At 44.5% G+C, this 26,941-nt stretch overlaps 1 protein-coding gene across 4 annotated transcripts in view; it reads left to right on the top strand.

Annotated features, from left to right (window-relative positions):
• etnppl (ethanolamine-phosphate phospho-lyase) overlaps positions 1–26,713 on the top strand; it is a 34,549-nt gene extending 7,836 nt beyond the window's left edge. The window contains exons 5-14 of one of the 4 annotated variants that reach the window (XR_013498204.1): positions 242–335; positions 2,274–2,390; positions 6,161–6,243; positions 9,772–9,997; positions 16,285–16,439; positions 17,740–17,829; positions 18,476–18,606; positions 21,347–21,441; positions 22,987–23,606; positions 25,966–26,713. Coding sequence is in view for 2 of the 4 variants with exons in the window: in XM_078214861.1 (XP_078070987.1) it covers positions 242–335; positions 2,274–2,390; positions 6,161–6,243; positions 9,772–9,997; positions 16,285–16,439; positions 17,740–17,829; positions 18,476–18,606; positions 21,347–21,441; positions 22,987–23,169 (1,174 nt within the window). In the remaining 2 variants the exon portion in view is untranslated. Of the gene's footprint in view, positions 1–241; positions 336–2,273; positions 2,391–6,160; positions 6,244–9,771; positions 9,998–16,284; positions 16,440–17,739; positions 17,830–18,475; positions 18,607–21,346; positions 21,442–22,986 lie in introns of all 4 variants that reach the window. The other 3 variants (XM_078214861.1, XR_013498207.1, XM_078214873.1) reach the window with 3 other exon arrangements.
• Positions 26,714–26,941: the final 228 nt, after the last annotated feature.

The raw sequence follows: 26,941 nt of genomic DNA, 5'->3' as shown, positions 1-26,941 counted from the left end.
GGCGCAATGTAAGTTTGTTGTTAATTTTTCAGAATTATCCACTTTTCTCTCTTGTGTGTTTTGTAAAAGCTGCCTGATATTATCAGTCCATGTTGAGTAGCAGGGGAAAAAAGTGCTGCAAGTGATTTACTGAAAATTTCTAGTCATGTAAGATAAAGAATGTTGTCACGCAGTTGCAATCCTGAGAGTCCAAGTTCTATGGTTTTGGATTGACCCAGAATTTCTTTTACTTTCCATACAGCGCTTACCATGGACACATAACGTCTTTGATCGACATCAGCCCCTACAAATTCCGTGAGCTTCCCCCAGGAAGTCAGAAGGAGTTTGTGCATGTTGTGAGTATTGGAACAGATAACATTTCTTGCCCTTTGGAAAAGGCATCAGCAAACAAACATTAGATACCGATTCAGGCCGAGGTCTGAATCTTTCAGTGCAGGGGCATTGAAGAGTGGATTGCCACTGCACTGAAAAATGTTCCTGGCCTGATGCTGCTGTGCATTCCTCCTGGGTCAAAGGAATAGTTGGGTTGGGTCAGGGAGTTAGTCAGCTGGTTCGGAGGTGTAATCGAGTGGTTGGAGGGTGTGATCGAGAGCTCAGGGGATGTAGTTGGGGGTTGCAGTGGTAGTGGGGAGGGGTGAGGATAGTTGGGGGGTATAGTTATCCAGGTGTTAGACTAGGTTTTAATCTTACTAATATTTCCTCGGTCATTATTTGGATAAGTACCACAGAACTGTCCAAAATCCAAAATTGGAATCATTTACAGAGGATCCCAGGGAAAAGGGAAATTTCCCATTAGATGATGAAACTTCCCGAGCAATTCTCACATAGGTCCATGTGTCAGGATTTCTGTAGGATCCTCACCCCACATCTACAATCAGACATCCAGCCTCAGGCGATCCCAGCACTGGAAGATTTGGCTCCATTGTTACCTACAGAATATTTGCCAAAACTCTGAAAACTTCTCATCATTCCATTGTAAAAGCAGTACATTGTCTGCCTGGAACTGAGCCACACGCAATGGCTGGGATCTCTCTCTTCTACCGCTGGTCTGCTAGGTGGGGCTAATCCCCACTATGATAGCAGGGGAGCTACAGTTAGTTGTGGTTAGTCAGAACAGAGGAAAATCAGCAGTTTCCTGCTGCTAATTTGCAACCATTGAATTGTGAAGCAACACAAGTGTTGACACAATCAGACTGGTGTGTGAAGCTGTGTAAGCTCATGCACGAAGAATAGCCATAGATAGAGGTGTACAGCACAGAAGCAGGCCCTTCGGCCCAACTTGTCCATGTCGACCAGGTTTCCTAAACTGAACTAGTCCCATTTGCCTGCATATGGCCCATATCCCTCTAAACCTTTCCTATCCAGGTATCTGTCCAAATGTCTTTTAAATGTTGTAATTGTACCTGGCTTTACCACCTCCTCTGGCAGCTCATTCTATATATGCACCACCCTCTGTGTGAAACACTTGCCCATCAGGTCCCTTTTAAATCTTTTCCCTCTCACTTTAAACCTATGCTCTCTAGTTTTGGACTCCCCTACCCTGGGGGAAAAGACCTTGGCTATTCACTTCATCGATGCCCCTCATGATTTTACAAACCTGTATAAGGTCACCCCTCATCCTCCTACACTCCAGCGAAGAAAGTCTCAGCCTATCCAGTCTCTCCTTTATAATTCAAACCTTCCAGTCCTAGTAACATCCTTGTAAATTTTTTTTGCACCCTTTCCAGTTTAATAACGTCCTCCTTACAGCAGAGTGACCAGGATTGTATGCAGCCACATGGGTGAGGTGTTTGGCAGTGGCTGCTACCTATGAAATTGTGCCTAATCAGCATCTTCTGTAGAGAACGGAAGGAGTAAAAATAGATTTTGATTTGATTTATTATTGCCACATGTATTGACATACAGTGAAAAGTATTGTTTCTTGCATGCTATGCAGACAAAACTTACCATTCATAGAGAAGGAAACGAGTGCAGAATGTAGCGTCACAATCATAGCTGGGATGTAGAGAAAGATCAAGTTAATGTGAATTATCAGCTCAGAGAAGCATGAATGTGTGGCCATTTCAGTCCTACTTTTTACAAGAAGCTTTCTTTTATTTTTGTTTTACTGAACCACAGGAAATGAATCCGGCGCTTTCTCAACCCAAGAAAGTGGGTGCAATCTAGTTTGGACTGCTTTGGATTATGAGTACCTGTAACCTGTATTTCTTAGCTATTCTGTTCAACGTGAGTTTGTGAATTGAATTGTGCATTTTTACTTGATCCTCTTTTAGGCACCATCCCCAGACATCTACAGAGGAAAGTACAGAGAGGACCATCCTGATCCAGCCACTGTATACGCAGATGATGTAAACTTGCTGATTCAAGAAGCTCAAAAGCAAGGCCGCAAGGTTTGTAGGCAGTTGGACTAAAATGGTTATGCTCTGGTGGATTAATTTTGCCCAGCCGGGATTTTGCGTCAGAATCCAAAATTACCTCGGAGTAAATGAGATTCAAAAAATCTCTCTTTTTTTTTCATAGCTTTCTGACCTGAAGCAGGAACACTGTTATTTTAGGTTATTAAACTTGTGGACAGTATTGATATGGTCATTTCTTGTATCCCACTGTACATATGTTCACTTGCAGAATGACAAGAATGTAGTTCTGGCCTTTTGTGACAAATTTTACTTCTTCGAAGTATAATTTTTTGCAAAAAGATTTCCTCCTACTTATTTTTTTGCTGGGACCAAGTTGTTCATCTACCAAAGACACTGTGACATGAAATAGATTTGAAAGTTTTAAAAAGATGAAAAATGTGGCTGTAAACATCAATAATTAACCCAAGTCCTTGATAAAAGTTGCTTTGGCAGGGAAGTACAACAAAGGTGTGCAGTTGTGCTGTAATGTGACTGAGCTGGCAGCTTGCAGTATTTGATAGGGCCACCTCGAACTTTCCATGAGAGCTGGGAGCAAAAGCCGTGCAGTCTAATGGGATGGAAGTTGGCTCAATGTTAGCTGGAAAGGTGCAATGTGAAATGAGCTTGGGCTGTCTTGGTCCAACATAAAACTCTTTCCCATTTCACAGTAATTGGCAAATCATTTAGGCAGACCCAACGTTGATTGAAACCAAAAGAGAAAATGCTGGAAAATCTCAGCAGGTCTGGCAGCATATGTAAGGAGAGAAAAGAGCTGACGTTTCGAGTCCAGCTCTGACTTTGACAAAGGGTCATCTGGACTCGCAACATCAGCTCTTTTCTCTCCTTACAGATGTTGCCAGACCTGCTGAGATTTTCCAGCATTTTCTCTTTTGGTTTCAGATTCCAGCATCTGCAGTAATTTGCTTTTACCCAACTTTGATTGACGTGGGAACAGAAGGCGTTATCAAAGTGGAAAGTATTTTTCTGAGTTGGAGGGGGGGGAACTAAAACTCATTGTTGTTGGTTAAGGTTCATGCTTAACATGATCACGTGGATTGGGAAGTTTCCAAGTTCCCCTAAAGCTTGGAGAATTGTAAGAAAAGAAAGTTGATGGAAAACATGGAAGAAGTGGATTTCCATGGTGGAATCATAGAATCCCTACAGTGCAGAAGGAGGCCATTCGGCCCATCGAGTCTGTACTGACCACGATCCCACCCAAGCCCTATCCCCATAATCCCACATATTTAAGTCCTAATCCCTCTGATCTATGCATCCCAGGACACTCAGGGGCAATTTAGCACAGCCAATCAACCTGACCCGCTCATCTTTGGACTGTGGGAGGAAACTGGAGCACCTGGATGAAAACCCACGCAGACACTGGGAGAACATGCAAACTCCACAGTCACTCAAGACTGGAATGGAACCTGGGACCCTGTCACTGTGAGGTAGCAATGCTAATGACTCTGCCCCAAGCTGCCCTTTTCTCACAGAATTACAGAATCCTTACAGTGCAGAAAGAGGCCATTTTCCACACAGACAGTGACCTAAGCCGGGAATCGAACCAAGGTCCCCAGAACTGTGAGGCAGCAGTGCTAACCACTCTGCTACCGTGCCGCCCTTGGAGAATTGAGGGGGGGGGGAGGTTCTCTAATTGCCGCCATAAACTTGTGTGAAACCCTGAAAGCCAGTAATCCCTGTGTCAATTCATCCTTCCATTGTTTGTCTTAAATACGACAAGTTGCCATCCCAGTTGCATAACACATAAATTTATTTCTTCTTTGTGCTGTCATGGAAAGCTCAAACTGGAATTCTGGCACTCAAAAATTCTGATTGATGTGTGCCTTGGGCCTTTGAAATATCACTGAAAGAGTTGGATCAGACTGCCCACTTCTTGTGTTACAGAGTGCTGCTAATAGATTTACTATCTGAGGGTTAGCTCAGAGCTGCTCCTGCTCTCACACCTGTGCCAGACCTCCGGTGGGAAATTCCGTCCCATTTCTGGCAAAGTTTATGATGACAGACACCAGCATTGGACTGGGGTGGGCACAGTTAGAAGTCTCACAACACCAGGTTAAAGTCCAACAGGTTTATTTAGAATCACGAGCTTTCGGAGCGCTGCTCCTTCACCAGGTGAGTCACCTGATGAAGGAGCAGCGCTCCAAAAGCTCGTGATTCCAAATAAACCTGTTGGACTTTAACCTGGTGTTGTGAGACTTCTTACTATAATGTCGGAGTGAGAGGAGCTCTGAGGACACTCCCTTGCCCATGTCCTGACACATTGAATGTATTGTAAATAGAATCAGCCTCATCAGCAGGGCAAGTGATTTGTTGCAGGTCACGAATTACCAATTTGATCCACTCGGACACCAGTGGTTCCACTTCCACCAGCACCTGTTATGCAAAAGGTGGAAATTTGGACTGGACAGTTTCTTGCCAAATCACTTGTCCTAACCATCAGTCCAAAAGGTTAGGTAGATCATGACCGTATACTTTCCTTTACTAATGGATAGTTTTTTTTTTCTTTCTTTCCCTTTCGTTGGATATTTTTGCAGGTAGCCATGATGTTGGCCAGTCGAAGAGAGAGTAAAAGCTGGTGCCAAATATACAAGTGGCTTTTGTGCAGTAATATATTTGAAGCACCAGCTTGCTCACTTACTCTCTTACTACCTCACCAAGGCCAGAGACGTGGTTTATTTCCAGGAGGACCATCCACTGTGCAACTGTAATATCCAGGGAGGGCTCGTAACTTTTTATCTAATATTTGACAACTTTGCAAGTTCAGACAGAGAACTTGGCTTGTGTGGTGAGGGAAGTGAACAAATAAAATGCACTAAAATGGATTCTTTGTCAAGGAGCCTTGAACGAAGCACATTATGTTTTGTGCCTTTGACCTTTCATGTGAAATGTTTGCACTCTTGCTAACAGATCTGCTCTTCATAGCAACATGTGCAAACCCAGTCAGGGTTGAAACTCCACTGAAATAAACCAAAGCAGTTAACGTTTTGTTGAAGCAATGCCTAAAGACATTTTACTTAGGCCATAAGGCAGAGGAGCAGAATTAGGCCACTCGGTCCATCGAATCTGCTCCACCATTCAATCATGGCTGATATTTTTCACATCCCCATTTTCCTGCCTTTTCCCCATAACCCTGATCCCCTTATTAATCAAGAACCTATCAATCTCTATCTTAAAGACACTCAATCACCTGGTCTCCACAGCCTTCTGCGGCCAAGAGTTCCACAGATTCACCACTCTGGCTGAAGAAATTCCTCCTCATCTCTGTTTTTAAGGATCGTCCCTTTAGCCTGAGATTGTGCCCTCTGGTTCTAGTTTTTCCTACGAGTGGAAACATCCTCTCCACGTCCACTTTATCCAGGCCTCGCAGTATCCTCTAAGTTTCAATAAGATCCCCCTCATCCTTCTAAACTCCAACAAGTACAGACCCAGAGTCCTCAACTTGGGGGACATCAACCAGCACATTCAAGGTGGCAGGAGCCAGTGGATTTTCAACGCTAGGTAAAGATTTTTCTGATATGTTTTTACAAATGACAATGTATCCTTGAAGAAACTATGGATTACTCTGATTTGCAGAGTATGTTGAAGATATCCAGTGATTTCAAATGTCTTTGCTCTTTTGTTTAAGTGACTTGGAGTGATTAACTGTTCTATCCCCTGGCTGTCGATGCAAGCACTGACTATTTAATTCCTTTTAGCACAGTGCAAGCTGGAGATGTGTAGTATTCATGTCATCTTCTTTTATATAGATGGCTGCCTTTATTGCTGAATCCATGCAGAGTTGCGGAGGTCAAATAATTCCACCACCTGGCTACTTCCAGAAAGTGGCACAGTAGGTACATAGTTTGTGTTTCTCTTTAAGAAAAGAAGACCTGATATAGCTTTTAATTTATTTTATAATCAAAATCTTCTATCTTTCCCCAGAATAAGAGTGGATGAGATTTTTAAAATGCACTGATCTGGCCACTAATTTGTACTTTGGGTGTGATCATTTGAAATTTGTGCATACTATTTACATACTCTTTAACCTACCTTGTGGAAAAGCTGTCCCCTGCCATGTTGTGTTTCTCAATTTTACAGATTAATGTCTGGAAGGAGAGACAGAGTAAATAACCTATCCTGAGGCCTCCATCACAGCCTCTTCTGACCCAACTACTCAGTATATCTCCAGAGCAATCTAAGTGCCCCTTTATGCTTTCTCTTTCTTCCATCCCTTCCAGGAATTTCCTGGCTTCTGCTCCGCCTCACTCTGATATTGCAGCTGAATCAGGGAACTCGAAACCCCGTTCCATGTCAGCAGATTAAACATAGCACATGGATCTGAACATTTACTACCGGGGCATGTAGCTTGCAAAGGAATTTTCCCAGTTCACTACAGCTGCCTCAATGGAAAAGCCCCTGAATGGCATGAGCAGGGATGGGGTAAGGAGGCGGGAAGCAGAGCAGGGGCAGTCACGGGGGCAGGTGATTGTGGAGATGGGCTGCTTGAGAGGCCTGGCTTGGTTCTCTGGATCTTTGCTCCAGTTGTATTGTCACATTTTGGGCCCTCGCCCCCTATCCACTCTCCATGCCTCAATAGAAACTCATGCCCCCCCACCCTACAGTGGCCTCTTGTAGACCTATGCCAACTAATGGCCCTCCCATGCCCATTCACCCAGTGAACACCATGCACCAAATAAATAAGCCATTTGGTAATATGATGAACTGTTCAGGAAAAAAAACACCCACTTATAGTCTTGTTTTGAAAACCAACTGCTTTTCCTAAAACTGAATAAAAGTATCAATCAGACAGACCATTCAATTATCAATAACTGAGGTTTAAAAACTTAATCTAGCGCAAGTGGGGTAGCCCAGTGGCACAGTGGTTAGCACTGCTGCCTCACAGCTCCAGCGACCTGGATTCAATTCTAATCTCGGGTCACTGTCTGTGTGGAGTCTGCATGTTCTCCCCGCATCTCCATGGGTTTCCTCGGGGTGCTCCGGTTTCCACCCACAGTCCAAAGGTGTGCAGGTTAGGTAGATTGGCTGTACTAAGTTGCCCCTTAGTGTCAGGGGGATTAGCAGGGTAAATATGTGGGGTTACGGGGATAGGGCCTGGGTTGGATACTTGTCAGTGCAGATACGATGGGCTGAATGGCTTCCTTCTGCATTGTAGAGATTCTATAGTAAATATTGGGATACTGACAAAAGAGATCACATCACAGGAAGTTTATTGTAATCACTTAAAAATGTCAAACAAGCAAAGTCGACAGTTCTCTCCAGCTTCAAAACAGAATCCCACTGAGTGAATCCTTTATCAGCCTGGGCTCTCAGCCAAGGCTGCATATTGTGACTCCTGAGTTGAATGAAGGGGCAGGGTTCAAAAGGTTCCCTCATGGTTCATGAATCTTTTGAGGAACCGTGATCCATGAGTCATTGAGAAGTTAGCCTGACTCCTCAAAAACTGATGAGTCAACGGAAAGGCCCCTGAAGGAAAATCACAAATCTGGAGGAGGAAAATGATTTGTTTCTTTACTGGGCGTATAAAGGAAAGTTATTTCTTAGTGCGATTGCAGGTGTAGAATAAAAACTGCCTTTGCTGCTGGAGGACATTGCTTTATAGTCAAAGTAATGTCACAGAAGGAGATTTCCATTTGTAAAGCACTCCTAATACATGGGTGGAATTTTAATTAGTAGAAATAAGTTTTTTTGGATTGGGTGGGAAGGTAAAGTGTTTACAAATTCAAAATCCAATCCTCATTTTTTCAGAGGTAGAATAAGGGAGCAGGGTAAAAGTTGTCAATTTAAATATTTATAATGAGGCTGCATATTTATCCACCTTGAATTGAGAACTGGCTGGCCAGGTTTCCCAGGCCTTCAGCCCTGCTCTCCCATGGATGCTTCCAGTCTCCCTCCAATCCTTCAGGCCAATGATTTCCAATTGCACATTCCCCACCCCCTCCCTAACACAAACACACCCAAGATTGGAAATCCAGGTGGGTGTTCCTAATTCTTGCATAAGCTTCAAAGAACCAAAATTAGAAATTTCTCTCATTTCAATTTATTAGAATACTCAGCGCTGAATTTGGCTACTGAGGGAAGAAGCTCAATTTGAGAATTTGCTGGGGTTGGGGTTGTAGGTGCAGGATGGAGTTGGGTCGTTTGACCCCAGAAGCTGGCCGCAGGGATGGGTGAGTGCGGAGGTGAGCTGGTAAGAAGCACAACTTGCTTCTCTGGGACTTTGTCCCAGTTTTTTAGATGTTGCTAGGCCTTTTATAGCCCTCACACCCTCTCACTTCCCCAAACAGTCTCCATGGCCCTCCATGCCTACTCATGTCCCCCATCTGCCCTCACTCATGGCCTCTCATATCCTGCATGCCACTTCCATAATCATTTAGTCAATATCCACCATGACCAGGTCTCAAGAGCAATGTGGATATGAAAAGAATAAACTTCTAACAATCTAATACTCCTGCACACTTGATAATGAAAAAACTTGCATTCATGAAATCTATTCAAAGCTTTTTGTCTCCACAAATGGTTAATTTCTTGTAAAACTAAACTTCTATTCAGATCCTATATCAAAGAAAGCTAGTTCTTTCATAGCTTCTTTAAGCTATCAATTGAGCTGAATGCAGAAACCCCTGCTGAGTTAATTGCAGCATTTGAAATTCACCAAAGCACTCATGATGGCACTGTGATGGCCCTTGGGGGAAATGTCAATGAAGAGGTCTGTTGAAAGTGTATGAACAGACGCTTCTATTTTTTCCAATCTCTACCTGTCAAACATAGTTCAGGAAGAGGGTCTTTTTAAACTCTCATTGACCACTGCAGCCTATTTTTTTAGGCTAAAAAGCTGGGCATTTGAAAAACTGATTATAGTTATACAGACCTTATTGTCCCTTCAAGAGTGTTTATATCTAATTCATCAATTTGTGACTCCTGCAACAGTCAAAATGGGGTCTGTGTGAACTCCACACAGAGTTCAAATGGCCCTGCTGCTTTCCTGGTCCTGGTTTCCTGCGTGCATGAAGCATAGCCCACCACCGTCCCTTAGTGCCAAGAAATGGACCTACTGAAAATGAGGGCAAGACTTTGACATCCAGGTCCTGGCTGCCATTTTTGAAGATCCACGAAGTCTTCCAAACTCTGCAAATATCCGGCCCTTAAACTCCAGATCTAAGTCCACCTCCGTGGTTCTCACAGGTTCAGTTGTAAATCACCGTTTACAGGCAAAATATTCTTCTAATAGATGATCTGAAGAAAGCTACCAATCTGTAGCTGGCACATTTCCGACAAACTCTAAGTTTACAAAGGATCTGTTTGTGCTGCTTGTGGCTTGTTACCTCTCGTGGAACTGGATTGCTGCTTTTGTTTGCAGATACGTGCATAATGTGGGGGGAGTGTTTATAGCCGATGAAGTTCAGGTGGGCTTTGGCCGAGTCGGAAAACATTTCTGGGCCTTCCAGTTGCAAGGAGAGGATTTTGTTCCAGACATTGTCACCATGGGCAAGCCCATCGGGAATGGCCATCCCATGTCGTGCGTGGTCACAACCAAGGAAATTGCCGAAGCGTTTGGAGCATCTGGGCTTGAATATTTTAATACGGTAAGTTATTGAAGATTCTAGTTCACTAAAGGCTTTGGAGAATTCCATGTGTAAAACGGGGCCACCCGGAGCTTGAAGGGCCTGATTCCAGGTCAGGCCCGAGTTAACTGGTTTTGGCTCGGCTAGTGACAGGCCCACTATAGTTGACTGTAGAACCAGGGCATAGAAACATTAACAAAGAGTTGCTGTTTTTGATTGTCGTCCAGGGACTCTGTTCTCCCACCCCAATAGAAAGTGTACGTTTACAGATATCTACTGCTGTCATAGTCTTGTTGAATAATATGCTAACATTGTTACTTCCAGATAAAGGCAAAATACCACGGATGTTGGAACCTGAAACAAAAACAGAAAAAGCGGGAAAATCTCAGCAGGTCTGGCAGCATCAGTGGAGAGAGAATAGAGCCAACTTTTCGAGTCTGGACGACCCTTCGTCAGAGCGTTGGCCAGTTCTGACGAAGGGTCATCCAGACTCATAGTTAGCTCTCTTCTCTCTCCACAGATGCTGTCAGACCTGCTGAGATTTCCAGCATTTTCTGTTACTTCCAGGCTCAGCTTTAGAGTGGGTGAGGTTCTGGAAACTGCCTGCTCTTTGTAATACCAAACCCGGTGAGATTTTGTGCTCTTAATAGGAGGAGGAAACCAGGGGCTGCGTGTGGGGGGAGTGCGGGTGGGTACTGAATATTGTCAGAGTCTTACCGCTCTCTCCCTCCCTCCCTCACGCTCTCTCCCTCCCGCTCTCTCCCTCCTTCACAATCCTTCACCCTCTTACACCCTAGGGTTCCGAGTGCTAGGGTTCCACTTGTGCAAAGGAAACTTTGAATAATTTTTGAGTCTTAAATTGGAAAGTAACCAATGACTGACTGTTTGGGGTTTCTTTTCTGTAGAGGGTGTTTCACCATCTTGACTCATTGAAAAATCTTAAAATACACAATTAACCTTTGTTCTGTAGGGAGTTTTGATTACCACAGAAAGCAGATTCGCAGGAGAAAATGTCACTGACCGTGCAAGGAACTCAATTAGTTGTAGCCGAAATAATAGTTGCTGTTAAACTGTGGGAGTGTCAACTGTATCTCTGTCAAAGCAATTCTTTCCCTGTCTCTTAATCTTTGAAAATATCCCCTGTGCTCATAAGAAGTTTTTCCTGTTTAGTTAGAGGAATTAGATACGGACTGGCAAAGAAAAGAGGTGACGTAGTCCAAATCTTATTTTAATATTGTTCTCAAGCTGACTACCATTAGATGTTCAGGACCCTGTACTTGGTTATGCAGCTGAGCTACAACCTGTCATGTAGTAAAATGTCCCCAGGTGCTTGTCAAGAGCGATATCATACAAAGTTTGACGCACTTTTTAAAAATTCAACCATGGGAGTATAAGCTCCGTTGGCTAGGCTAGCATTTATTATTGTCAATCCCTAATTGTGATGAGCTTCCTTCTTGAACCGCTACCATCAATTAGGAGGTATTGGTGTGGAGCTTAATCAAAGAGATGTGTTTTAAAGGAAGATGAAGGTATTTAGAAAGGGGTGCCAGCATATCAGTCCTTGGCAGGTAATGACATGGTCACCAATGGTAGAATGATTCACATTGGGGAATGCTCAAGAGACCAGAATTAAAGTAATGGAAATATTTCCGAGGGCTGGAGGAGATTATAGTGATAGGGGGAAATGGAGAGATTTGACAACATGGATGAGAATTTCAAATCAAAGCATTGCTTAGCAAGGAGCCATTATAGGTCAGCACGCACAGGTCGATGCGTGAACAGGTTATGGTTAGAGTAAGGATAGACAGCAGAGTTTTGGATGGTCTCAATTTTATGGAGGGTAGAATATAGGAGATAAAAACAGGTTTAAAATATTGGAGATAAAAGCAAATTAAAAACAAGTTGCAAACAACAGGAAACCATGTTAATGGCAGCAGAACTGTAAGATCCCACCACTGGCCAATGGTGGGCTACCTCCACTGTCACAAAACACGCTGCTGGGAAAAGGGGGCAGAAACTGCACCCACAGAAAGAAATGACAAAGTGGGCAGAGGTTATGATCTGAAATTATTGAACTAATCGTAGAGACTGGAAGGCTGCAAAGTGTTTTGCATGGTTTTGTAAGAGGGAGGTCGTGCCTTACAAATTTGGTGGAGTTTTTTGAAGTGTCAAAAATGGTTGACGAAGGAAGGGCCGTGGATGTCGTCTATATGGATTTCAGTAAGGCATTTGACAAAGTCCCTCATGGCAGGTTGGTTAAGAAGGTTAAGGCTCATGGGATACAAGGAGAGGTGGCTAGGTGGGTAGAGAACTGGCTTGGCCACAGGAGACAGAGGGTAGCAGTCGAAGGGTCTTTTTCCGGCTGGAGGTCTGTGACCAGTGGTGTTTCGCAGGGCTCTGTACTGGGTCCTCTGCTATTTGTGATATATATAAATGATTTGGAAGAAGGTGTAACTGGTGTTATCAGCAAGTTTGCGGATGACACGAAGATGGCTGGACTTGCGGATAGCGATGAACATTGTCAGACAATACAGCGGGATATAGATAGGCTGGAAAATTGGGCGGAAAAATGGCAGATGGAATTTAATCCAGATAAATGCGAAGTGATGCATTTTGGAAGAACTAATGTAGGGGGGAGTTATACAATAAATGGCAGAGCCATCAAGAGTATAGAAACACAGAGGGACCTAGGTGTGCAAGTCCACAAATCCTTGAAGGTGGCAGCACAGGTGGAGAAGGTGGTGAAGAAGGCATATGGTATGCTTGCCTTTATAGGACGGGGTATAGAGTATAAAAGCTGGAGTCTGATGTTGCAGCTGTATAGAACGCTGGTTAGGCCACAATTGGTGTACTGCGTCCAGTTCTGGTCGCCGCACTACCAGAAGGACGTGGAGGCTTTACAGAGAGTGCAAAGAAGGTTTACCAGGATGTTGCCTGGTATGGAGGGTCTCAGCTATGAGGAGAGATTGGGTAAACTGGGCTTGTTCTCCCTGGAAAGGCAGAGAATGAGGGGAGACCTAATAGAGGTGTACATGATTATGAAGGGTATAGATAGGGTGAACAGTGGGAAGCTTTTTCCCAGGTCGGAGGTGACGATCACGAGGGGTCACGGGCTCAAGGTGAGAGGGGCGAGGTGTAACTCAGATATCAGAGGGACGTTTTTTTCACAGAGGGTGGTGGGGGCCTGGAATGCGCTGCCAAGTAGGGTGGTGGAGGCAGACACGCTGGCATCGTTTAAGACTTGCCTGGATAGTCACATGAGCAGCCTGGGAATGGAGGGATACAAACGAATGGTCTAGTTGGACCAATGAGCGGCACAGGCTTGAAGGGCCTGTTTCCTGTGCTGTACTGTTCTTTGTTTGTTCTTTGTTCTTTGTTTGATCGAAAGATGAAGTACTGTTTCTGAGCTTCATTAAAATGGTGTAAAAAGCTAAAGTCTGACTTGGAGTCAGGTGGAGAATTGGGTCTTTGTGGTGATGAGAATATGTGATCAGAAGCTCTCTCAGTCATGTGCTCAAAAATACATTTACATTGGCATAAATGGGTATTTTTCCAATTGGCAGTCAGTGACGAGTGGGGTTCTGCAGGAATCTGTGCTCGGACTCCAACTGTTCACATTATCTCCAAATTTGCTGATGATAAAAATTTGGGTGGGTGGGTGAGTTGTGAGGAGGATGCAGAGATGCTGCAGCGTGATTTGGACAGGCTGAGTGTGTGGGCGTGTGCATGGTAGATGCAGAATAATGTGGATAAATGTGGGGTTATCCACTTCGGGAACCAACAAGAGGGAAAAACCTACTTGACATTTTCCTCAGCAACATAACTGTCCTAGATGCATTTGTACATGATGGTGTCAATAGGAGTGACCACCACACAGTCTTTGTGGAGACAAGGTCCTGATACACTCCATCGTGTTGTGTGGTATTATCACCATGCTAAATGGTATATATTTTCAACAGATCTATCACTCAAAACTGGACATTCATGAGGCTCTGTGGGCCATCAGCAGCAGCAGAATTGGATACCAGCACAATCTGTAATCTTATAGCCTCATATATCCCCCACTTTACCATTACCACCAAGCCAGTGGATTAACTCTGGTACAATGAAGAGTGCAAGAAGAGAGATTCATTTTGAAAAACCAGCGTGATTTACTCCAGTTTTTATGCGAATTCGCCACTTAGAATTTTGGGGAGAAAATCCCACCCCTGAAGTTTGATTGGGGTGGGTTGTGAAGTGGGAGTGGGCAAGCACAGACAAAGGGGGGCACCGTGGAAGGATGGGCTATGCAAGGTGGGGGAAAGGACAAGGGCTCATGATGGCAGGCAAAAGCGCAAGGAGTTGGATGAAGAAGACCAACAATGGATGGCAGAGGGAAAACCATGGGGATGGAGGGTGGGTGAAGCTGGGCCCCAGCAAAGCTGCATGACAAGCAAGTGGGTCTGAGGTACAGTGCATGTATTACTGGAAGGAGATGCATGCAGACTGCAGGTTATGGGGTCAGTGCCTGTTTGTGTGGCACATTAAGGATGGCTTGCACAAACACTAAACCGGTTGGTGCTAAAGTGCTTTGTGAAGGTCGCTGTTGTCCATAGTCCTGATTAAGTTCAGGGGCTGGCAGACAGGAGTCAGAGTGCAGACATTCCTACTGTGAAATGGAAAGGAGTCACAGATGACAGAGTTCAGGGACTATGTGAACCTCAAAGCCAGAGAAATGAGCGTGCAGAAGAGCAGTGGGCATGTAGCAGGAACAGTCATTGGAAGCATGGTGGACCCCAGCTGCAGGGAGGGGTAAGGGGGTGTGCGCTGCACAGGAAAATGCACAGCGTGGTGTCCTACAGTCAATATCCCTGGGCTTAGCTGATTCTGTATTGGGCTGCAGAGGATATGGTGAAGGTTACAGGGGGGCATCTGCTGCCTGGCGATAGAAAACATAATGCAGAGGGAGGGTATGTGAAATGCTCATGGGCTTAGGGAGGGGGAGTGGGGCGGAGAGGGGGTTAACACCTGTAAGTGATGGTGCACACAGCCTCCAGATGGGGTGGGTGCCTCGGAGCTGATGGACTTTGTGGGAGAGTGTGGCAATATTCACCACCACAATGACAGGATCCAGTGTTAGTGGGGAGGCTGAAGAATAACAGCTGGCATCTCTACCTGCACACCGTGAGGCTCCAGGTAAATCAGACACGCGGAGAGTGAGGGAGGGAGGGTTGAACCCTGTCCAGTCATAAAGGTGCAACGCCGTCATCTGAACACTCAGGTAAAATGGAGCCTTCCAAAATCAAAAGTAAGATTGGTTCTTTCTGGGGCGGGTGTGATTAAGTGTGGGAGGACTTCAAAACTGGACTCTGGGGCTCCTTCTAGGGATTCACTTGTTGGCGCCACTACAGTGGACAGGGTCCAGGTCAATTAAACAGGACTCAGAGCCTGTAGCCCAGGAAGCAGGAGGAAGCCACAGAGATACTGTGGCTACAAGAGCTGGTCAGAGGCTAGGAATCCTGCGGCGAGCAACTCTCCTCCTGACTCCCCAAAGCCTATCCACCATCTACAAGGCACAAGTCAGGAGGGTGATGGAATACTCCCCACTTGCCTGGATGGGTGCAGCTCCAACAACACTCAAGAAGCTTAATAGTGTCCAGGACAAAGCAGCCCGCTTGACACCACCTTCAACATTCTCTCCCTCAGACACCAACACACTGCAGCAGCAGCAGTGTGTACCATCTGCAAAATGCACTGCAGCAACTCACCAAAGCTCCTTTGAATGGCACCTTCCAAATCTGGGATCTCTACCACCTCAAAGGACAGGGGGGGGGCGGGGGATGCATAGGAACACCACCACATGGAAGTATCCGCCCAAGACACTCACCATCCTGACATGGAATTTCATCGCCGTTTCTTCACTGTCGCTGGGTCAAAATCCTGGAACTCCCTCCTAACAGCACTGTGGGTGTACCTACAACACATGGACTGCAGCAGCTCACGGTGGCGGCTTATCATCAACCTTCTCAAGGACAATTAGGGATGGGCAACAAGTGCTGGCCTGGCCGGTGAAGCCCACACGCCAGGAAATAATTGTTTTTAAAAAATGATGCTTCATACAGTGATCCAACAATTAACTACTGTTTTTGTTGCTTTTGCTCTGACATGTGGTTAAAATATCTCCTTTGTGAAAATACATGTCGATTTGTGAGACGGTATCACTTGCATTTGGTAACTTTGGTTTTGTGATAGTGTTTTGTATGTTTCAAATTCCATTTTGGTTTTGATGGGGAGAGTTCTATAACCTAACCTACCTGTACATATCTCAGTTTGGAGGTAACCCAGTCTCGTGCGCTATTGGTCTGGCAGTCCTGAACATCATCGAGAAGGAGGATCTCAGTGGTAATGCAACCAAAGTAGGAAATTACCTGATGGATTTACTGAGGGAACAGCAAGCCAAACATCACCTTATTGGGGATATCAGGTAATGTTTTTAACAATCGAGATTGCGAGCAGTATGTCTATAAATCTAAACACCATTAGAGAGGGTAACTAAGAAGTGGAACATTGCAATTTTAACATAATCCAGCCACTGATTGGTAGCAGAGTTCTTCACAGAGTTGCATGGAAACACCAAAAAAATCCTAAGGAGGCCTACCCGCCCCACAGCCGGCTTACAAATGAGGCTGCATGCACCTCGGAAACTGAGACCAAAAAAAAGTTAATCATGTCCAGCCACACAACTTTGACAGTACCTGAGGAGACCTGGTTCCCAAATGCAAAACTGTGCTCTTTCCCCCTGCACACACCCCCACTTCCCCCTGTTTGTTCCCCATAAATAATGAGACCCATTGTTGCTGGTTACTCACCTACTCTGATATGTAAGAAATATTGCCAAGCGATGTGGTGGACTATATTTGGACGATATTGAGTCCAGCAGCAGGGGTGCCAATGACGGGAACTGCTCTATTCTGGATGCTGTCGAGCCACTTAAGTGGAACTGAGCCCATCCAGATCTGGCAAATGTCCCATCAAAACTTCAGATTTGATCCTCGTAGATGATAGTGAGCCTGTTAGGAGTCAGGATATCACTTGCTATGAAATAGGAACAGAAAATGGTGGTTAAACTCAGTAGGTCTGGTGACATCTGTGGAGAGAAAAACTGAGTTAACATTTCAAACCCATATGACTCTTGTACATATTCTGACAAACTCCCTGGCTTCTGCTCTGCTCTTGTAGCCACATTCACCATAGGATGATCAATGGAAGCTCAAATAGACTTCCAGTCGGTGGGATGCCCAAGCCATTGATGTAGGTATAGCAGTGATGAATGTGCTATTGAAAGCAAAGGATAAGTGGCTGGGCTTCTTTGGGAGAAGATGGTTTTAAGTGGCGTAGATGTTATTCGACACTTACAAAACCAGGTCTGATGTTATCCTGTTGTGGGCTGGCATGGGTTGCTTCATTAGGGGAATTGTGAATGGATCCGAACACCAGAATCAATAGTGTAAAGTTCCACTCCTGCCTTTCAAACTGTGGGAAGGTCAGTGAGGTAGCTGAAGATGGCTAGGCCTAGAATACCCTGAGGAACCAATAACCTGGGAATGTGATGATCATCACCCAGCAATCACCATCACCTTACTGCATTCAGACATTGTTTCCCTTCACTGCCCCAAGCGGGGGGGGGGAGTATTCTGCACAACTCCTGAATACTGTAAATGACTGGTAGATCTGGTCTTTTGGTTAAACATTCTGTTTTTTTAATATTATTTCTCTCACTGCAGAGGTGTAGGATTGTTTATTGGCGTTGACCTGGTTAAAGATCGTAAGAAGAGAACACCAGCCATGGCAGAAGCACAATATATAATCTACAGGTAAAGAGTGAGAAGGCATCCAAAACCCTTTGTTTTTGTAAGAGTTAATAGCAACCTGAGGTGACAAAGTCACAAGGCTTGGATGTGTGAAATAAAAGCAGCAATAGCCGGAAAGGCACTAAATGTCAGTGAGCAGTTGAAGGATTGATTCTTGTTTCCGATGTCAGTCAACACTGATCAACAATTTCAATTCATACCTTGGCTATCAATCCAGAATGTTGTTGGCCAGTAGATTGAGCTGATATTTTAAAACAGCCAGTGGATGTCATGGAGACTCATCACTGCGAGTGCCACATTAACAGAGCACTCACTCCACACGCCCACTTACGCTGATGTGAGGCCCAAACCAAAGTCAGGTTCCATTCCCCTTTCGGTGACACCGGCAAACTTCAGGTACTGAAAGGGTGCCCCATTGTAACTCGCAGGTTGTGCCAGGGTGGAGGAATCAGATGGCTAGATCCCATTGTGCACCAGATGCATTCCTTGGATTTGAGGGAATGAAATTGGACATAGAACAGAGAACAGTATGAAGAGAATGAAGGTACTGTGAGGGACAAGGCTACCATAGCTAGAAGCAAGGCTTCAAAGAAAAAATCTCCCCTTGTTCAATGCAGTAAATCCTGGGTTTTTTTTTTCACTCCCACAGGCTTAAGGAACAAAATATATTGTTGAGTGCTGATGGGCCCCATCGGAACGTGCTGAAATTTAAGCCACCAATGTGTTTCACAATGGAGAATGCCAAGTTTGTGGTAGAGAAAATAGACGGAATTCTCTCAGGTATGTTATACAATAGGAAAATGAATGGGTGGATGGAATTTTCAGCCCCCCCCCCCCATGGCATGTTATCTGGAGGCGCCTCACCATTGACCAGTGGGATCTTCCTGTCACGCTCATGTCTACGTTGTTTTCTGTGGCTCGCCCATCTCACCACCGGGGAACCCGCCACAGTGGCTCACCTTTGGCAGGACTGGGATATCCCGCTAGCAGGAAGGGACAGAACATCCTGCCCAGTGTCGTTGCACTGTGGAGGGGCAGATCAGCTACTGACGGCTCCCACCCACCCTGATGTGTCCTTGGAGCAGGGGAAGCCTGTGCGAGGAAATTCGGTCATAATAAAAAACTGCTCCAACAGATTTTGATTCCATTTCTGAGTAACATTTCCTTATTCCAGATATGGAAGCACCAAAATATACCATCAAGGGAATAAACCCAGACTGATGTCCAGTCGACTATATTTACTGTCACTCTGACAAAGGGGTAGTACTTGTTTGCCAGCATGATGCTGTCTGCTTCAGCTCATGTCTGCCTAACTCCCCTTTCCTCTGGGACATGGAAGGGAGATGGATTGGCAGCTAATAACTCAGTCCACCCTTCTCCCTATTAATGATGGCTACCCATCTTTGCTTCATGTTGATAGCATTCCTAGTTTTATTCTGCAATCCTGTGGAGCACCTGATCGATGATTTATAGAGCCCCGTGTATATAAGCTTGAATTAATAAAAGTCAAGTTTCAAAGTTGCAGTGTGATAGAAAAGAAAATGTTCAAACTGTGATAGAAGAAATCCTGCAATAAGTAACTGCTTTCTAATGCATAAGCAGAAGATAGACATTGTGGACTTGGAATTTTTGAAAGCGTGTGATTAACTGCGACACATCAAGAGACTGTGTGGGATTGGCAGACAGATATTTGGTTGGATAGCACAGTGGGCGGCACGATGGGACAGTGGTTAGCACTGCTGCCTCACAGCGTCAGGGACTTGGGTTCAATTCCCGGCTTGGATCACTGTCTGTGCGGAGTTTGCATGTTCTCACCCTGTCTGCGTAGGTTTTCTCCGGTTTCCTCCCACAGTCCGAAAGATATGCTGGTTAGGTGCATTGGCCATGCTCAATTGCCCCTTAGTGCCAGGGAGATTAGCCATATAAAATATGTGGGGTTATGGGGATAGGGCCTGGGTGTGATTGTTGTGGGTGTAGACTCGATGGGCCAAGTGGCCTCTTTCTACACTGTAGGCATTCTACGATTCTATGACTGGTTAGGGCAGGGATATTCCAGTCCTGTGGCCGTGGGGAGTCGCCACAGAAGACTCAGTGATCCAACCAAAGCTTCCGTCGGGACTGCATGATCCTGGTGGTGGTCGGTGCTGGAAAATCCTGCCCGTTCACTTATAGAGAGATTAGTTAGAATTATAATCAGGGTGTGATATATATTTGGGAACTCCTGCGTGGAAAATTAGAATCTCAGCTGAAAGAAATAGACTAAAGGTAGATTTGGACACATGAAGAGAGTCATCCTCTGTCAGGTTGATATTTTTCAATAAGAGAGGTGCAGCGTGATGCATTGCAACCTGAACAACCTGAGATACAAAATCTACCATAAAGCATTTGGTGCATTAGGCTGCTGGACTGAGCAGGGAAAGGTCATGATCATTGAAGATCCATGACCAATGTCATGAAACTATTGGGATGTACAACTGGGACAAATAAATAAAACTGAAAGTACATTTATGATTGAGGCTTTGGACCGGCCACATTTAAAATGCTGGACTGGAGCTGAGAAGTGTATCGCTGGGACCGAAAGCAGGAACCAACCCCATGTCAGCAGGTGGCAAGGTCCATCATGGGGAGGGCTATTTTACTGGCAGTGTCAAGCAATTGAGGGTTACCCAGCAATCCCCCACACACACTGATGCCCACAGACCCACCCAACATCAGTAAATTGCCTCAGTTGAGCATCCGGCAGCAGCCATGTCAATGAGGCCCTCCCTATCGCCATGACAATATGCCCTCTTCTCATGCCTTCCCCAGCCAAATTACCAGCCCTCCTTCCTCCCAGCCCACCATCAAAGGGCTGGTAAAGACCAGCCTCCTGTGTCCAGTATTGGTGCCCACAGTTTGGCTCGGGTGGGGGGCCTGGATGATGTTCAGAGGAGGACCAAGTAAACGTGCTCTTTCAACTTGGTAAACTGAAGCTTCTTGCATTGGAAAAGTGTAGCGTTCAGGGAGACCTGAAGGAGGTTGATGACATTCAATCCTTTCATCATTTTAACAAAGTGGGGAGGTTATTTCAGCTAGTTGGACATGGGAGGACTAGGGGTTATCAGTATAATTTGCTAAAACATGGTTTGGCTAGGTATCAGGAAATGCTTCTTTTCCCAGAACATCATCAGTCTCTGGAACAGGTTAAGTACAAGGTGTGTGGACTTGCCTTCAGAAGGGAACTACAAGTCTCTGAGTGGAAGAAATCGTTTTGTATTATAGAGGGAGGTAGATGAATTGATACTGGTGTTATCAGTCAGCACCTTCTCTGGAAGCTCATTTCACTGGCTCTTCGAGAACAGAGTTCTTTCCTAGATCGCCCTACAGTTATTTGCTCTTTATTTTGCCGCTGCCAGGAAGTGAATGGGGTGCATCATATTAGGATGAGCCAGGCTTGTTGGGCAACTTGCATCCCTCTCCTTTCTTTGATACCTTTGTAAATTAGCAACCCTTTTTCTTGCCTTTTTGTTTACATTTACAGATCTTGAAAAAGGAACCAGAGCGGGAGTTCCAAATGCAGAGTCGAAGCCAGTGGAAAATGGAGTACCCTTGACACTCCGAGCCAGCAAGAGAAAGGCACGCAAGTTCTTATCCTCATTAAGAAAAGCTTCCTGGGTGTTCAATTCAATGTGAATTTAACGGCAAGGGTAACATTAGAGGTGACTGGGACAGTGAGATATCACTGAGCTACACACTGATATCACCGAGATATACCAGATAGACGGGGTCCAGGTTAAACACTTTTTCAATCTTGTTCCAACAAACAAAACACCCAACCACATGAGCAGAGTGAAGTTTCATTCCCATGTATTCTACATATGGATATGGATTGCTTCTTGGATTATCCCAATCACAAGGTTTAAATGTCTTAACATGGTTAGGACTTTAGCATAAATATGTGGGATATGTTGAATTTAGTGCAAAGAGGATATTAAATCCTATCATAGGTGTTGTCGATCATGTGGTTTAGTGCAGAGCCATTTCACCTCTAAGAATTTAGAGGTCTTCTAAATTCAGTTATTGCTCTGTGACAGCAACTGAGCCACTGGTAAAGGCAACTAAAAATTCTCAGTGATATCTCACTGTCCCGGGTCAGTTATAATTCTCAGTGATATCTCACTGTCCCGGGTCAGTTATAATTCTCAGTGATATCTCACTGTCCCGGGTCAGTTATAATTCTCAGTGATATCTCACTGTCCCGGGTCAGTTATAATTCTCAGTGATATCTCACTGTCCCGGGTCAGTTATAATTCTCAGTGATATCTCACTGTCCCGGGTCAGTTATAATTCTCAGTGATATCTCACTGTCCCGGGTCAGTTATAATTCTCAGCGATATCTCACTGTCCCGGGTCAGTTATAATTCTCAGTGATATCTCACTGTCCCGGGTCAGTTATAATTCTCAGTGATATCTCACTGTCCCGGGTCAGTTATAATTCTCAGTGATATCTCACTGTCCCGGGTCAGTTATAATTCTCAGTGATATCTCACTGTCCCGGGTCAGTTATAATTCTCAGTGATATCTCACTGTCCCGGGTCAGTTATAATTCTCAGTGATATCTCACTGTCCCGGGTCAGTTATAATTCTCAGTGATATCTCACTGTCCCGGGTCAGTTATAATTCTCAGTGATATCTCACTGTCCCGGGTCAGTTATAATTCTCAGTGATATCTCACTGTCCCGGGTCAGTTATAATTCTCAGTGATATCTCACTGTCCCGGGTCAGTTATAATTCTCAGTGATATCTCACTGTCCCGGGTCAGTTATAATTCTCAGTAATATGTCATTGTCCATGTCATTTATATTTCCCACTGATATCCCACCATCCGGGGTCAGTTTTATCAGCCATATCTCACTGTCCAGTGTCACTCATGATACTTAGCGATATCTCGCTGTGTCCAAGCTGAGTTGACGAGTGACTGTCCACTCTTCCGAGACACCAGTGGATTGCTGCAAACTATTGATCCAAAAAAATGCTTGAGCTTCAGAAGAAGGGCGAGAAGTTGAGGGTGTTGCAAATATTCCTTTCCACTTGTGACTGTTGAACACACATTGCCATGGGTGAGAGCTGTAGGGGAAATACCTGCTGGTTGATTCATTTTCGGAATGTGTTTCAAAACAGCCTCCTCAAGCCAGCGTTTCTGGACTGAACAACAGCAAAGATGAGCTGCACTACACCGAGGCTTTACAGAGTGAAGAGACTCCAGATGGAAACAGTAACCACCGCAACAGAGTTGCTTTTAGACAACAAAGTTCCTATCGCAGTGAACATGATGCTTTGTCATGCAAAAGGATTAGGACGTGAACCTCACGCCCAGTTATTTTTATGTAATCCTCCTTGCATGTTGTCACTTTCTGGTTACATATGAAAGGGTCTGCGGCGCTTTGCTTTGTTTTAAACTGAGCTTTCCCACAGTTATATCAGTTTTTAAAAAAAGGTTAACAGATTTGTACACTGACTATTAACTATTGCTAAGAATCTCTCTCTGGGTTCTCCCACTCAAAAAACAATTAGATAGTTTTCCCTGGGTTTTTAACTTCAGTTATTACAGCAGCCAATCAGGTGGGAACAGCAACCAACTCTCCACCTCTCCAAACACCGAGGAAAATCCTGGTGAATAGTTTGAATTTTAACAGGTTTTATTGACACTTTTTTTGCAGAACTATTTTACCAAGACTAACATTTAAACATACAAATTAGGAGCAGTAGTCAGTCACTCAGCGCCTCGGGGCTCCTCCACCATTCAATAATATGGCTAATCCAGTTTTCACCTCCTTTCACATTCCTGCCTCCCCTCTAATCTTTCACCCCCTTGCTTAATAAGATTCTCTCTACTTCTGCCTTAACAGTTTTCAAAGACTCTGCCTCAACCACCTTTTTTGAGTAAGAGAATTCAAAGTCTCACAACCCTCTGAGAGAAAACTGTTTTCTCTCAGTCTGTTTTAATTGGATGGCCCCTTATTCTTAAACAGTGGTCCTAAGTTCTAGATTCTTCTGCTAATCGAAACATCCTTTCCACATCCACTCTGTCAAAGTCCCCGCAGGATCTTGTATGTTTCAATCAATGTGCTTCTTAGTCTTCTAAAGTCCAGCGGATACAAGCCTAGTCTGTCCAACCTTTCCTCATAAGACAACCTTTGGACACCATGCTGCTGCTAAATGTGTTGAAATCATTATTTCTGTGCAAGACTGGGTGTAGTAGGTTCTGAGAATTATTTGCAATTTTCAAACGGTCCAGCCTTTCTACCCTCAAGGCACCATGTTCTCATCCTGCACCCTCGATAAACAGCTTTGCAATCCTCTATGGTACTTATATAGGCAAATGTTATGAGTTCCCCCATGCTGGTTTGAAAATCCTATATGGGGGCTGGCTGAGTTCCTGATGAAGTTCTGTTAGTACCAACAATATAACATGTGTGAAATCTATGGGAAACATGAATTTAAACTTTGCACTTTCCCTCAGACAGCTGTGTGACTCACTAAGGTAAACATTTTTAAAAGCCCTGCAGTTACACAATCAGAATATCTGCTCACTATCATGTCTGTCTCTGCAAACAGTAGTTGAAGCTCAATTCTTCCACTAAAAAAAAACATTATAACCTCAGTTTGCAGAAAAGCTCCATTTCCAGCTTCTAAAATTTACTGCTTTTAAAAATTAATTACAGATTGTTGTAACTTTGAGACTGACTGAGTGACCTTAATACCAATTTGGTTCGTGACTATGAAAGAAAATGGAGTAAAAGTTATGTATTAGAATCTGTTTTTTAATTAAATATGTTGATTTGCCAAAAATTCAAATCAAATTTGTACAGAAACTGGTGTACAAGAATTAGGAAGTCTGACTCAAATGAGCCAAGCTTTGAGTTAAAAGTATAGAAATGCTTTCTCTATATATGTAAAATACAATAGACATTCTATAGTCTGTGAAGCACTGGGTGGGATTTTCTGGCCCCCCCACCCCGAGCATGTTAGGCTGTGGTGAAAGTGGTGAGAATCTTCAGATCTAGCTGCTGTTTGCCGGATTGGCCAGAAAATACTGGTGAAGGAATGTGCAAACTAGATAACACTAAATATATTTGGATTATCGCTTCTCGGCCTTTTGGCTAAGATCAAATGACCTGCAAAATGTGTGGGCCTGAACTTGCTGAATTGGTTGTCATTAGTGAAGATGTTTTCTGAGCAAAATTTTTTAATTACACAGAGTCGAATTTGATGCCCTCTCCTCGGGTGCATTTGAAGACTGCAGGACAACAAATCAGCAGGTTGGGGACCCTGCCACCTCTGCCTCGATTAAGTCTGAGGCAGGAAGGCAGACCGCATGGGCAGTTAATACCCACTGAATGCCCTTATCTCACTGCCACTGGAACTCAAACAGCACCAAGCAAGAAACCTGTAAAGCAACCCCTTTAAGGCTCTTCGGTGTGGAGGAGGGGGTGGGGGTATCCTCGTTCAAAGGCACCCAGTGCCTGGCATTGGGAAGGGGGGAAACATGGTATCAGGAAGAGGGAAATCCACTGAAAGGTATGCTCCTGTCCTTGCTGCCCTACCTCCCATGACCCCTTCACCAAGCCCTGTGACTCACCCTCACTCACCTGGGGTCTCTCGGCAATCATAGGCCTCTTCCCTGGTACATTGCCGGCAGCAACCATGGCTACTGCTGGCACTGCCTGCAATGGACAGTTGCTCATTTCTGGCTGGCCGCTGTCAGGGGGTGGCATTTCTGCCTCTGAGGTCCTTGACACTGTGGCAGGGCAGCTGCGGTCACTTCATCTGACACCAGCAGGCCTTACCCATAGGAGTTAACGTGCTGCTCTAGCCAGCTCTCCTAACGACGGATGAGACCCCCCCCATCATCTGCATAAAATACCACCGTAAGAAGTCTCACAACACCAGGTTAAAGTCCAACAGGTTTATTTGGTAGCAAATACCATAAGCTTTCGGAGCGCTGCTCCTTCGTCAGATGGAGTGAAAATGTGCTCTCAAACAGACAAAATCAAGTTGCAGAATACTGATTAGAATGCGAATCCTACAACCAGCCAGGTCTTAAAGGTACAGACAATGTGGGTGGAGGGAACATTAAACATTTAATGTTCCCTCCACCCACATTATCTGTACCTTTAAGACCTGGCTGGCTGTAGGATTCACATTCTAATCAGTATTCTGTAACTTGATTTTGTCTGTTTGCACTGTTTGAGAGCACATTTCCACTCCATCTGATGAAGGAGCAGTGCTCCGAAAGCTTATGGTATTCGCTACCAAATAAACCTGTTGGACTTTAACCTGGTGTTGTGAGACTTCTTACCGTGTTCACCCCAGTCCAACGCCGGCATCTCCACATCATAAAATACCACCCACAGTCTTGCCTTTTTGTCATTTTAAATAGTTCAATTAAATCATCCTGACGTTTACGCTTTTCAAAAGCAAAATGACCCAGCTTTCTAAGCCTATCACAATAACTAAAGGCTTTTAGACAAAGAATAAATCTAGTAACGCTTTGAATTATTTCCAGAGCCTCTCTATCATCATGTAATTCAAGTCCTCTTCACCCTCCACATTGTAAGTGACTACTATGTTGGGCTGTAATGTAGTACGAATGCTTATCAGTTTACAACATTCATCATTAATGTCTCAACTACCTCTTACAAATTTAATGGGAGCTTTTAAGGTAACTGTAATGTTTTAACCTTGTGTGAATTTAATCTATAAAACCAGATCATTGTTCACCAGCTTTTCATTGATATGGTGCTGTAATATTGTAACAATTTTACTAAAGTAGTTTCTCCTCACATCACGATGTCAATAGTGTAACATCAATCTGAACAAATGCAATAAAATATTTGGCACAGTTCATTAGTCCAATGGTATGTGCTGGGCCCAGTCGGCATTCAATGAGTTGCTGTCTTCAAAAGCAAAATGAGGAAATGGTGATGCGTAACTGAGTGTTTTAGACAGAATGATGAGGATGTGGCATTCCAACACAAGCGTGCTGTTCCCCAAAACCTTCCTGGGGCCGTTAGATGTGACTGTCAATTAAAAGTTCTCTGAGCTTGTACCAAATAGCGACTGGGTAAAGAGC

Source organism: Mustelus asterias, chromosome 1 (genome assembly GCF_964213995.1).
Source record: "Mustelus asterias chromosome 1, sMusAst1.hap1.1, whole genome shotgun sequence".
NCBI lineage: Eukaryota > Metazoa > Chordata > Chondrichthyes > Carcharhiniformes > Triakidae > Mustelus > Mustelus asterias.
The sequence above is the reverse complement of the archived record's forward strand: the minus strand, read 5'-3'. Positions and strand labels throughout refer to the sequence as shown.